Source organism: Eptatretus burgeri, chromosome 2, assembly GCF_056783735.1.
Source record: "Eptatretus burgeri isolate ZD-2024b chromosome 2, Ebu_testis_v1, whole genome shotgun sequence".
Lineage (NCBI taxonomy): Eukaryota > Metazoa > Chordata > Myxini > Myxiniformes > Myxinidae > Eptatretus > Eptatretus burgeri.
The window spans coordinates 149,281,536-149,295,015 of NC_140962.1; the positions used below are offsets into that span (position 1 = coordinate 149,281,536).

General features: G+C 41.6%; 2 protein-coding genes across 3 annotated transcripts in view; one reads left to right on the forward strand and one right to left on the reverse strand.

Moving 5' to 3' along the window:
• Positions 1–13,480, reverse strand: part of LOC147033509 (E3 ubiquitin-protein ligase TRIM7-like) — a 1,095,521-nt gene that overhangs the window by 584,116 nt on the left and 497,925 nt on the right. The window lies entirely within an intron of this gene.
• LOC147033523 (zinc-binding protein A33-like) overlaps positions 1–13,480 on the forward strand; it is a 33,559-nt gene that overhangs the window by 16,105 nt on the left and 3,974 nt on the right. For both annotated transcript variants that reach the window (XM_085855654.1, XM_085855664.1), the window contains exons 4-6: positions 1,641–1,663; positions 5,464–5,591; positions 12,474–12,533. In XM_085855654.1, coding sequence (XP_085711780.1) covers positions 1,641–1,663; positions 5,464–5,591; positions 12,474–12,533 — 211 coding nt within the window. The remainder of the gene's footprint in view (positions 1–1,640; positions 1,664–5,463; positions 5,592–12,473; positions 12,534–13,480) is intronic.

Here is a 13,480-nt window from a genome sequence, read left to right on the forward strand (position 1 = left end):
ACATGTCTTTCAATCCTGACAAATCTCACACTCTCACGATGACTCTCCGAAAGGGCCGTCTGGAAACATCCCCCATCAAATTTCTCAACAATCCTCTTGAAGAAGTCCTTTCCTTCAAGCTTCTGGGTCTCACTATCTGCCATGATCTTTCTTGGGAAAGCCACATTTCCAAGCCTGCCTGCAAAGTCAGTAACTGATTGGGCATCCTCCATCATGCAAAGTCCTTCCTTGGCACAACTGAGCACCTCACCACATACAAAGCTTACGTCCACAGGCTGATGGAATACTGCTCTCCCTTCTCCCTCAAATTCCCAGCTTTCCTTCCGGACAGTCCCTGTAATGTCCATCTTGTTTACCCCATGTACCCTGCCCCATCCCTCTCCCTTCCACAGATCTCTTCATGTCTCTGTTCCCCACTCTTTTGTCCTTCCCTCTCCCAGCCCTCTTGTCTCCTGCTCCCCTTGTTGTATGTTCTGTGTGCTAGTTCTCATACGAGCCTCGACAGTTTATACCAAAAAAAGGACCCGACAGACCCCTAAAACCTTTCAACCCCTTTCACCATTCAGACAAATTAGACAGGTAAGATCCTTGACCATTTAAACCACTTGGAACTTCTTATATCACAAATAAATTTCAAATAAATATATTATCACCAATATTACAAATAAATTTTGAGAAAAGAAATATTTGGATAATGTTTGGTGTAAATCACAAAACAGCAAATCTGTGAAGACAATCTCTGCAACGATGTGTGGAGGGACGAGCGTAGCGAGCCTCTCCACACTAATATATATATATATATATATATATATATATATATATATATCATATATATATATATATATATATATATATATATATATATATATATATAGATATATATATATATATATATATATATATATATATATATATATATATATATATATATATATATATATATATATATATATATGCAAGCTTACGTTTCACCCGACACTCAGTTTTAAATCCTGTTACTCAAATGAAAACCACAATTAATTCACTGTCCACAACGAAAGTACTGTTAAACAGAAAACCTTTATTTGATGTAGTACCACGGAGTCCAAACCACTGAGATGGTAAAACATCCGCAATGATTTGAACTAAACCAAGTTTACATTTTTCTGACATTTATATGCACATATATGCAAATCTGACATCTGAAAGAACTGCCTCGGGACCGCTGTACGTTGTATGCCATAGCCCAGGAGGAGTGCCGGCTTCGCAGAACCGTAACAATATGAGATGGTGTGGCATGTGAGAGGGGGCAGTATCAGGGGTGAATAAGAAGCCGCCATGTGGCGATGAATGATGCTGATTGACGGGGTTCTATGATGATAAATAAAACCTCCATCTCCTAAACTGTGACTCAACATCGTCTTATTACAGTGTATAAGGGTGATGAATAAGACTGCTCCAGTCACGCTAAACTTCTGGATTTTGTTTTTTGATGATCTTGAAAATCATCATTTCATGAAAAAATGAAGTATATATTTGAACATTGTGGAGGGTGTCATGTTCAGTGATCTCTCCAGTATTTAATAAATGAAAGAAACGTTAATTCATTCATTTATTCATTCAAATACCTTGATCTCATCCTTTGTTTTCTTCTATTTCAGGGTTCCAAGGACCTGCTGAAAAGGTTGGACCGTGTTGATGTTTGTCAACACGTTATTAGCACATCCTGATGTTTTTAACCCAATCATGCTTGAAACATTTGAAGATATTTATAATCCCCACCTTGTCGAACTGTTTACACTTCACAAAAAAACATTCTCAAAAATGCCAAACTTGTCATCCCCATGGTGTTTTTATGTCCCACGTTATGTGAGTGTACCTGGAATCGTCACTGGAGCTTGAAGGAAAGAAAGGTTATTATAATCTTTCCGTTTAAAACCACATCCTATTTATATATTTATTTAAGATGGAGATTATCCATAAAGGATCTTCCACGTCTGGCTTCTCACAAGGCAGATGAGGCTAACTTCGCTCCTTCGAGGATAAAAGTTTCCCCCCAGATTAGTTCTGTTGTTGTTTTATTATTTGCTTCATGTTGTGTTAATTTCTGTTCATGTTGGTCCTGAATGTCTTGATATATTTGTTGTTTTTGTTGGTATCCAGTTGAGGCTCATGGAGGAGTGAGAACAGAACTGACCCAGGATGAAAAATAACAAAAGGAACCAAAGAAAGAGAGGGGAACACCAACAGCAGGGATGAGGGAATGGACACAGATACAGAAACAGACATAGACACAGACACAGACACATGGAGAAATGATGGTGATGGGTGGACACATGAGGTTAACAAGATGTTACTTATACAAGTTAATCATTTGTCGTCATGTGTTTGACTCTTCTCCTCCCTTGATTTCCTTCCCCATTTCTGATCTATAAATGAACAGTTGTGGGTTGACTGAGGGAGGAGGGTCATTATAAATGTCATTTGTATTGTTGATGGGACACAAACTTCATGAAGTTCCTTTAAATATTTACAAACTCTATTTTGTGAATTGTTTTTACTCTTCATGGTGTGGTTTCTTTCTCCAAATCTCAAATCACAATCTTTGTTTCCTTCTCACTTTCTTCTCTCTATAACTCCTTCACATTCCCTGTTCTGATTAAATCCTTTCTCAAACAGCCATACCCCTAACTTTTTCAGTCGTCACCCCTCATCTCCTCATCTCCTCATTCCTCATCCCACCACATTTTGTTCCCTCCTTTGTGATCCTCATTTTAGTTTGTCTTGTTTTGTTCCTCTCTCTCTCTCTCTCTCTCTCTCTCTCTCTCTCTCTCTCTCTCTCTCTCTCTCTCTCTCTCTCTCTCTCTCTCTCTCTCTCTCTCTCTCTCTCTCTCTCTCTCTCTCTCTCTCTCTCTCTCTCTCTCTCTCTCTCTCTCTCTTTCTCTCTTTCTCTCTCTTTCTCTCTTTCTCTCTCTTTCTCTCTCTTTCTCTCTTTCTCTCTTTCTCTCTTTGTCTCTTTGTCTCTTTGTCTCTTTGTCTCTTTGTCTCTTTGTCTCTTTGTCTCTTTGTCTCTTTGTCTCTTTGTCTCTTTGTCTCTTTGTCTCTTTGTCTCTTTGTCTCTTTGTCTCTTTGTCTCTTTGTCTCTTTGTCTCTTTGTCTCTTTGTCTCTTTGTCTCTTTGTCTCTTTGTCTCTTTGTCTCTTTGTCTCTTTGTCTCTTTGTCTCTTTGTCTCTTTGTCTCTTTGTCTCTTTGTCTCTTTGTCTCTTTGTCTCTTTGTCTCTTTGTCTCTTTGTCTCTTTGTCTCTTTGTCTCTTTCTCTCTTTGTCTCTGTCTCTGTCTCTCTTTCTCTCTCTCTTCTTCTTCTCCTCTCTTCTTCTTCTCCTCTCTTCTTCTTCTCCTCTCTTCTTCTTCTCCTCTCTTCTTCTTCTCCTCTCTTCTTCTTCTCCTCTCTTCTTCTTCTCCTCTATTCTTCTTCTCCTCTCTTCTTCTTCCTCTTCTTCTCTCTTCTTTCTCTTCTTCTTCTTCTTCTCTCTTCTTCTTCTTCTTCTCTCTTCTTCTTCTTCTTCTCTCTTCTTCTTCTTCTTCTTCTCTCTTCTCTCTTCTTCTTCTCTCTTCTCTCTTCTTCTTCTCTCTTCTCTCTTCTTCTTCTCTCTTCTCTCTTCTTCTTCTCTCTTCTCTCTCTTCTTCTTCTTCTTCTCTCTTCTCTCTTCTTCTTCTTCTTCTTCTTCTTCTTCTTTTCTCTCTTCTCTCTTCTCTCTTCTTCTTTTCTCTTCTCTCTTCTCTCTTCTTCTTTTCTCTTCTCTCTTCTCTCTTCTTCTTCTTTTCTCTTCTTTTCTCTTTTTCTCTCTCTCTACCTTAAAGCTATTGATTTTTACATTGTTGAGATCTCTTTTGTTCATTGATACACTCGAAGTCTCGAACATCCTTGAATATTCTTTTCTGCTCATTTCTCATGTTCCACATGTTCTTATTGCTTCTTCTGTCCATGTCCATCTGTGTGTGCTGTCTGCTCACCTTCTTTCTCAACTCATCTTTCTCCAACTTCAACTCTTCTTTTTATTCCTCGTTTTCCCTTCTAAACCATTTCAAAAGAGTTCATGGAACACCTTATCCCACGCTGTCTTGAGAAAAGGACATGGAAAGGGTCTTTTCAACCCTTGCTTTGCGTTTCTGAGCAAAACATATATTTCTTATGAGCTGCGAATTTTGTTCCCTTTTTTCTGTTTATCTCCTGGCAGGAAGTCGAGTCGAGGGCCAACTGACTCCCATGTCTGTTGCTTGCCTCGTGCACTTTATCCCATTTTTCAATCATGTCATTCATTTATATTCTTTCTTCAAAGCACACCTCATTCTTTTCAACCCTCACTGACCCACTCTTTCCATACTGTCCATAGTTTTTGTCTGCCTGCTTCCTTTGTACTCATTGATTGAACTCCTCTGGAATCTAGACTTTTGAATGAAAATACAAAAATGCACTCAATTTATTTTGTACTTGCAAATACCACGGGTCGCTTCATTGACAGGAACACTGAAATTGGGGGGGGGGGGAAGAGGGAGATATAGAGAGGGGTGGGGGAAAGAGAGAAGAGAGAGGAGGAGGGGAGTGAGGAGGGCGGGAGAGTGAGGAAAGGGGGGAGGGAAGGCAGATGTGCGGTGGAGCATCAATTAAAATTCATAGTGTCTCATCAAAATGATTCCGCATAGAACAGCAGTGAAGATGGAAACAAAATAATGCTTGAAATACATTTTCTACTGGTCATACTATAGATACCACCAAGAGACAAACACCGCTCGGACACGTCCGGAGACAAACTCCCATCCAGACATAAACACTGCCCGGACGCGTCCGGAGCCAGGCTGTCCAGAGCCAAACACCGCTCGGGACACGTTTGGAGACAAACACTGCCCGGACATAAATACCTCCTGGACGCATCTGAAGCCAAGCTGTCCAGACATAAACACCACCCGGACATGTTCGGAGCCAAGCTCTCCAGAGACATACACCGCTCGGACACGTCCAGAGACAAACTCCCATCCAGACATAAATACCGCCCGAACACAAACTCCCATCCGGACATGTCTGGAGATGAATACCATCCGGACACATCCGGAGATAAATACCATCTGGAGACAAACCCCACCTGAACGTAACCACCCTCCAGACACAACGACCATCCGGATACAGAGAGAGATACAGACAGAGATAGAGACATATCAAAGAGAATATGTTATGCTTTGTGCACAACACACACACACACACACACACACACACACACACACACACACACACACACACACACACACACACACACACACACACACACACACACACACACACACACATTGCCTTTTATTGATGTAGATTTTTAATTATTTACCACTCTTTTACAGATAACTTGTTTTGGTATGTAAAAATGTTTTATTTTAACAATATTCTCTCCTCCAAAAATTTGTGAAACTGATGTTTGACATTTTTATTCGAAGGCTCGAGACCATGTTGGACTTGAAATATGTGAAGACCACACCACTCACTGCTCTGGACTTCTCGAAGGAGGAGAAGAATTTGGACGTGCTCATCAAGCTCAATAAGAACTTCCTGGAGAAGATACAGAGTAAGTGTGACAAATTGGCCATTGCATAAAAAACAAGAAGGGAACACAAAACGTGACACAAATCTGGAAGGGAAACAGGAAGAGAAAAATCCAGAAAAGAAACAAATAGCAATGTTTTTCTTTTTTTCTTTTTTGTATACCAAATTATGGTTCAGGAAGAGTGATGTCACAGAGGGTAAAAAAACCAACATGGTTTCAGTGGGACAACAGGTGGATGCAACAAGCTAGGTAACCATCGAACAGGAAAAAAAACGAAAGATTGGAGGGCCGGAAATATCCTCACCTGAAACCACAAGGCTTCAATGATGTGGGGTTCACAAGGGCAGAAATATTTGCAGGTAGAGATGGGTGGTGACACGATATGCTGGTACAACACGTACTTGAAGTCCCTGGATGGAAAATTTGAATTGAATAATCTTCGGAAAGCAGTTCCACAAATCGAATAAAGGAGTGGATATTTGCAGAAAGTCCAGATATTAGGAGTTTGACCAGAAGAGGTTACTGTAAGAACGGGTCATCCTCGATAATCTTAGGATGGTCGGAGGTCGAAGAGAGCAGAAACACGGATCAATACTGGAGGAAATGGGAAATAACAGACGGTCCACTCCCTTCTGCAATGTGAGAGCAGCAGGTCTTGTGCTTTGGTTTTGTTATGTGAGTAGGGTTAGGCATACAACCATACTTTTTTTGAAAGGAGTGTTTTTATGGCCAAATTTCACGCTGATCACGAATCCGTTGAACTTTTTGACATAGGATGATGTCTTAGGTTGGTAAAATGCAAAAATTCAAAATGGCCACCAAATTTACCCACTTTTCAGGTAAAATTTTATAATTATGGCTTACTATGGCATGTAATATTAGGGTTAGACACACATCGACTTTTTCTCTGTTGTCCCATTAAAAGGAGTTTTTTATGGCCATTTTTCACGCTGATCACGAAACCGTTGAACTTTTTGACATAGGATGATGTCTTAGGTTGGTAAAATTCAAAAATTCAAAATGGCCACCATATTTACCCACTTTTCAGGTAAAATTTGATAATTATGGCTTACTAGGGCATGTAATATTAGTGTTGGACACACATCGACTTTTTCTCTGTTGTCCTGTTGAAAGGAGTGTTTTTTTATGGCCATTTTTCACACTGATCACGAATCCGTTGAAATTTTTCACCTGGGATGATGTCTTAGTAAGACGGATTCGTGATCAGCGTGAAAAATGGCCATAAAAAAACACTCCTTTTAACGGGACAACAGAGAAAAAGTCGATGTGTGCCCAACCCTACTATAATTGATCCCCCTCCAAATACAACTGAAAACCCGATTTTCTTCACATTTTGCTGCCTGGCACTGTGCTGCCTGCTTACCTCCCATATCTCTGACCACCCCAAGATCCTTCCCCCATGTGACACACTTCAACATTACCCCTTGTATCCTGAAATCTCTATCTATATTGTTCTTCCCCATCCCCAACACCTTACACTTGCTCAGGTTAAATTACTTTCTCCAATCTTTTACCCAATCTATGAGAGTAACAACACTTTCCTGAATCTGATCACCACCCCCTCTGCTATCCACCTTCCCTCCAAGCTTTGTTTCATCTGCAAATTTGGAAAACCTCTTCACCCCTCTCTCCAAATCATTGATGTAAATAATTAAAAGTAATGGTCCAAGTTCTGATCCCTGAGTACATATAAAGTTGACAATATTAAGAGAAGAAAGAGAGGTGGGATGGAAGGGATCCATGGTGCAAAGGCCCGGTCACACCTTGACGTTTTAGCCAACGTATGCCGATTTTTGAATTTTTTTTCGAAAACGCTGGCACACGTTGAATACGTTATGGGTAAATTTTGATAACATTGAGAGCACGCTGAAAAACACTGCCATACGTCGTTGTACGTTGGCTTTAAACGTTGTACTTTTTGGTTGTCCTCAAATTTTTGCATGCTTCAAATTTCACGACGTATGCCGGCGTATGACTCACACGTTCCGCTACGCTGGCCACAAGTTGTAGGCACGGTCTGCGATCGTTGACAGACGTCAACACATGCTACTTGTAAGTTAATCATAAGTTGAGACACGCCGAGGTAATGTTTAGCGTACCCGAAACTTATTTCTAACCTATGATTAACGTGTTGTTGGCACGTTACACGATCGTTGCCACACATCGACAGACGTTACTTTTAAGTTACTCATAGGCTGAAAGACGTCAGTATAATGGATCGTCCTTGCGTCAGCGTCCACGGCCATGGCCAGGACACTTATGTGCAGCATTCTTCAAACTTTTCTTCGGCATGACGAGGATGTTCACACTTCGATGTCTAACTTGGCTATGATTCCAATTGTCCATCGGCAGAGTCTATTTAAAATAGTCGAGTTTGAGCGTTTTAACACGTTCAGAAGAAACGCTTTAAATTTCAAATCCCCAGCGTCAAAAAACAAAGGCGAGTGAAAAGCAATTTAAATCGTTCATTGTAAACAATGAAAATAGCTGAGTGGTACCGTTTAAAAGTCGTTGAGTGCAAAAAAAAATCCAATTATTGAGCGCAAGCGTCTACTTTCAATAGTGGAGATGCAGCCATTTAAATCGTTGAGTGGCAGCCTATGAATAGCAAACCCCACGTCACCGGCAAAGATAAACTGCCGCACGATATGGATAAGTTAGGCTATCATTGGGCATAGTTTGTGAACGCCGGCTTCACGATAATTATTTGTTGGTATATCGTATCTATAAGTAATCAAAGCGCTCTATGCACATTCTTAGTTCATTGTGCATTTGTCCAACCCGTTATGAATAGACCTAAATCGTAAAAACAAGCTATATATAAAAACAAGCTCATTTTTGAAAAAGCCCCATAAAAAATAAGCCGCGAAGAACTTCGAACAATGGTGAAAAGATGTCTCCTACCCGTGGACACACGGACGCAAGGACGATCCATCATAACCCACACCCTCCCCCTCACACTCACCTACTACTGCCAACATGAACAAACTACTACTAATACTAATACTAATACTGATACTGATACTGTTACTGCTGACATGGACATCGACTCAAAAAGGACTCGAAAACACTGTTGGGTTCCCCTTTTATGAGCAGAATTTTTATATACCAATTCCCAAAACCGCTGGGAACACGTCTTTATATGGCAGTTGTAAGCTAGAAACACGTTAATTTATTTTTTTTGTCGACCGGAAGACGTCATTGGAATACGTCTACATACGTCAATGTGTGTTGGGACTATGTAAAGAATTGGTTCAAAGCACGTCAAACATAAGTTAGAAATAAGTTTCGCGTAAAAAAGACATTACCGCGACGTGTTTCGACTTATGAGTAGCTTATAAGTAGCGTTTGTGGACATGTGTAAGCGTCCACATATCGTGTGTAAAACTTATCCCCATCGCATGCGGAACGTGTGTCATACGCCGAGTACATCGTAAAATTTTGAACATGTTTAAAATTTCTTGACGTACTCTACTTACTACGACGTATGATAGCGTACTTTAGCGTTCTACTCACGTATACCAAACTTACTCATACCGTATTTGACGTGCCCCAACGTTTCAGACACATTTTTCTTAGGTCGGCATACGCTGGCAAGATCGCCAAGGTGTGACCGCGATGTTGACACTTCCATTTCTACGGCAGTTATGATTCGAATCGTTGTGCGTCAGCCTTTTAATAGGCTACGTCACGACATCGTCGGCGATGCGTGCATCGCGCTATGCCTAAGTTAGACTATCGTTGGGCATCGGTTGTGTCGGCCAACAACAGGTTCAGCATTCGTTGGTATAAGTTATCTATAACACAACGAAACGTTCTGTGTCCGTTACCAATGCGTTATACATAAGACCAAGTCGTTATGAATACGTCCGAATCTTTAAAAAAAAAACATCAAAAGTTCAACGTAAGCCAACGTTTTACATACATTTTAATATGTTGCCATCGCTGGCTAAAACGTCAAGGTGTGACCGGGCCTTAAGGGAGGGAAGTGACCGAAGGGGAAGAGGGGGAGAGTCTGATGGGGGGGTTCCTTCCCCCACCCCTCCAAATGGTAGTGGAATGTTGATTTAACCTGAAGTTTGTACATTCTAAAACCTTCTTGTGTGCAAAATGAAAGCAGAATCATCTTCTTCATTTATTGATGTAATTTTTTCAGTTTTTAAAACATAACTCCTGAATATGTTTGAACTTTACATTGTTTTCCGATCCAACCCTGTGTCAGGCCTCATAATATGCATTGATCGCCTCCTTGCAATTTCCAAGGAGCTCCAAGGGAATTTTCCGGAATTCGATTGAGTAATAGGAACAGTAATTTATTTCAAAATCCATTAAAATTTTAGACAGAAGTAGAAATATATTTGAAGAAATATATTTTGCAAAATCGGCCGGGCCCGGTTCAACGTTACGTGTTACTACAGTTCGCCTATTTTGGGGGAGACAAGATGGCGGACAGTGCACTTGCGGTGGCTTCACGCACGGAGCCGTCCTGACCAATCCAGGTGTAGAGATCAGTGGTGCTGACCGAGCTGTTTCATGGAAGGCGTGAACTGGGGCCATGTGGTCACCTTCTTCCTGTTCAGTGTCACGTTATAAGCAGAGTTGGCTGCATTGGCACACATGGGATCACTCGCTTCACGCAGGTCTCACAACATGGAGAACGACCTTCATTCTTGGATTGTTGCTAACGGTTGATGGTTTCCTGCATCTCTTGCTGGAAAGTTTTTCTCATTGCCGGTGGTGCTTTGATGTGGTTGGGGCAAAGCCAATGAGGCAGTGCTTAGCATGGGTTTCACATTGCTTGAGTTGGGCGGAAGACGGCTGCTCAGCTGCTTTCGCGAGTGAGTGGTGGTGGTGCTGGCAGGGCAACTCCCCTGTTCCTTTTTCAAATTTGGCACTGTATAGTGTGGTTCTGCTGCCAAAAACATTTTTGTCATGAAATGGAATTTATATTTTGAATTATCAGCTTGTTGTTAGTATTGTGGTGTCGTTCAGCAGACGACGGTCCATTCGGGTGGGTGCCGAGAATGTCCTATACCTAAGAGAGGATGATCACCTGTCTCTGTTATCATCTGAGCTCAAGTGTTTGGACATCGGCATTGCATCACTCTCTGAGGTTCGGAGACCACATTCCAGCAAGATCATGGCGGGTGGTTACACCTGCTATTGGTTTGGTCACTGATGGTTACCATACCCAAGGAGTTGCTGTAGCTGTGTCCAACAAGCTGACTGCAATGATAATTGAGATAACACCGGCCAACGAGAGTTTTATGAGACGAAGGATTCCTCACTCCTTGGGTGTCATTTCCATGGTCTCTGTCGATGCTCCGACTGAGGCGAGTGATCTCACCGTGAATGACGCATTCTATGCCACGCTCGAGTCTGTGGTTGATCAGTTCCTCAAGCGAGATACTCTTCTCGTCTTGGTGGATTTCATTGCATCGACTGGAACTGATGGGAATGGTTTTGAAAGGTGTAGGTCCCCATGGGTCTGGAACTGAAAACCAGAAGAGCATTAAGCTCCTTGACTTTGCAAGAAGTCATGGACTTAGGGAGGCTGGTTCATGATTTCAGCGCTCACAAGCTCATCGCTGGACTTGGTATTCCAGCAGTGGAGATGTAGCAAAGGAGATTGACCATGTGCTCATTGATGGTCGCTGGAGGATGATCCAGAACTGCAGGGTCTACCGGAGTGCTCAGTTCCTCAATACTGACCAGAGGCTTGTTGAGGCAACTCTGAAGTTTCAGCTTAAATCCAGGAGAATGGTACCATCCCAGCATAGGCTTGATGTTGGCAAGTTCAAGGATGAGAGGGTAGCTGAGGGGTTTGAGAACAGGCTGAATGGAAATTTGGGGGGGGTCTGGGTGCTTTGCGGGATCATGAAGGGTTGTGGAGTGCCTTCAAGACCACCATCCTTGATGTTACTGGGAGATGTCTTTGATCTCATTGGAGGGCAAAGAAGAATTTTATCTCTCAAGGGAGACTGGATACCCCAAAGTCACAGTCACAGGGCCAGGCTGAATGGCAGAGCTGAGCTGTTCAGGGAGCTGAGGCGTAAAACTGTACGTGCACTCAGGGTGGACAAGGAGGCCTATGTTTGAGGAATCTGTGAGGTGGAAGAACATCACCTGTAGTCAAGTGATTTTCATCCTGCTCACAGGGGTATTCACGCATTGCATTCCTCCAAGCCCGTCCCTCGGTGTACTCCAGTTAGAGCAGAGGGTGGTGGGCTCTTGACAGAGGAGTCTAAAGTGGAGGCCAGCTGGGCCGGTTACTTTGAGCGGCTGTTCCAGGCTGATCCACCAGCTGTTGATTTGGATGTCAGGGGTCTTACTATCCCGGTGGTGTTCACGGAACATCAAAAATGAAGCAGAGACTTTTGGTTAATATTTCCAGGTGTTGTGTATAAACAACAAAAGTTGTTTTTCACAGGTGCACTGTCCTATCACATAGATATCGACAGATTAATTTCACATCAACATAAATCATTCATATGTTACTGAAATCATTCACTTGTTCCTAGAATCATGTGTTGTTCAATTCAGGAGTTTGTGTGTTCTCATGGATTCAAAGTTTACAAGAACTTGATTTCTTCCTTTGGTTCCAGTTAAGAAAGAATGGTTCAGGTCTATCTTGTGGAGAAAACGAATGAGTGATCACTCAGTTCCAGTGCGGTCGAGGGCAGTGTAAACAATGTTGTGAAATTTCCTAAATCAATCAGTGAAAATGAAGTAATATTTTAATACAAAATGGAGATTCTATTTCTCTTCCCCTGTGGTTGTTGTATTTCGATATTTGGCTGAAAAAAATAAAATCTTCATAAACATGAAAAACAAGAGAATTTCCCTTTTGTAATTTTTGCTCATCTTTACTCACTTCCACAGAAGAACTGGTGGAGCATCTGGAGATGGGAGAACTGGATCGGAACAACTTGAGAAGTGTTTGTAAGTGAAGGGAAATGGGGAGGGAGTTATTCTTCTTCCCTTCATTATCAGATTATTTAAAATTCCATATTTCCTCCTTGTCATTCCTTCCTTTTTCTTCTATTTTAATTCCCTCTTTTTATTTTCTTTCACTTTATTTCACTTAGTTATTTTCCAACTCCATCTTCCCTCTTTCCAAGTGTCACCTGACCCAAAGGTTGTTTAATTGAATGATGTCCAAGTTGGAGGTGGGTGTAGTCCAAACTTGTGTTTATCTTACAGGTAAATTTAAAGTGATAAACACAGGACAGAACAGAATTGAACAAAATAAAACAACTGATTAATGGCTTTCTCTCTCTCTTTGTCTTTGTCTCTCTCTCTCTCTCTCTCTCTCTCTCTCTCTCTCTCTCTCTCTCTCTCTCTCTCTCTCTCTCTCTCTCTCTCTCTCTCTCTCTCTCTCTCTCTGTCTCTCTCTCTCTCTCTCTCTCTGTCTCTCTGTCTCTGTCTCTGTCTCTGTCTCTGTCTCTGTCTCTGTCTCTGTCTCTGTCTTTGTCTTTGTCTTTGTCTTTGTCTTTGTCTTTGTCTTTCTCTCTCTTTGTCTTTGTCTTTCTCTCTCTTTGTCTTTGTCTTTCTCTCTCTTTGTCTTTCTCTTTCTCTCTCTTTGTCTTTCTCTTTCTCTCTCTTTGTCTTTCTCTCTCTTTGTCTTTCTCTTTCTCTCTCTTTGTCTTTCTCTCATTGGAACAAGAACTTTCTTGGCAATTACTTGCTCTGCAAGCAAATGCAACCCGTCACTTCGCTGATGGGAATATTAAATGGGGGTGGGGGAGTAAGAGGGAGAGAGGAGGGAGGGAGACCATGGAGGGGTGAGGGAGTGAGGACGTAGAGGTGGAGGACTAATAGTGTAGTCGATAGTAGAAAAATCGTGCAAATTATGATACAAGCATCAAATTTGGCATTTCTGTTCTGTG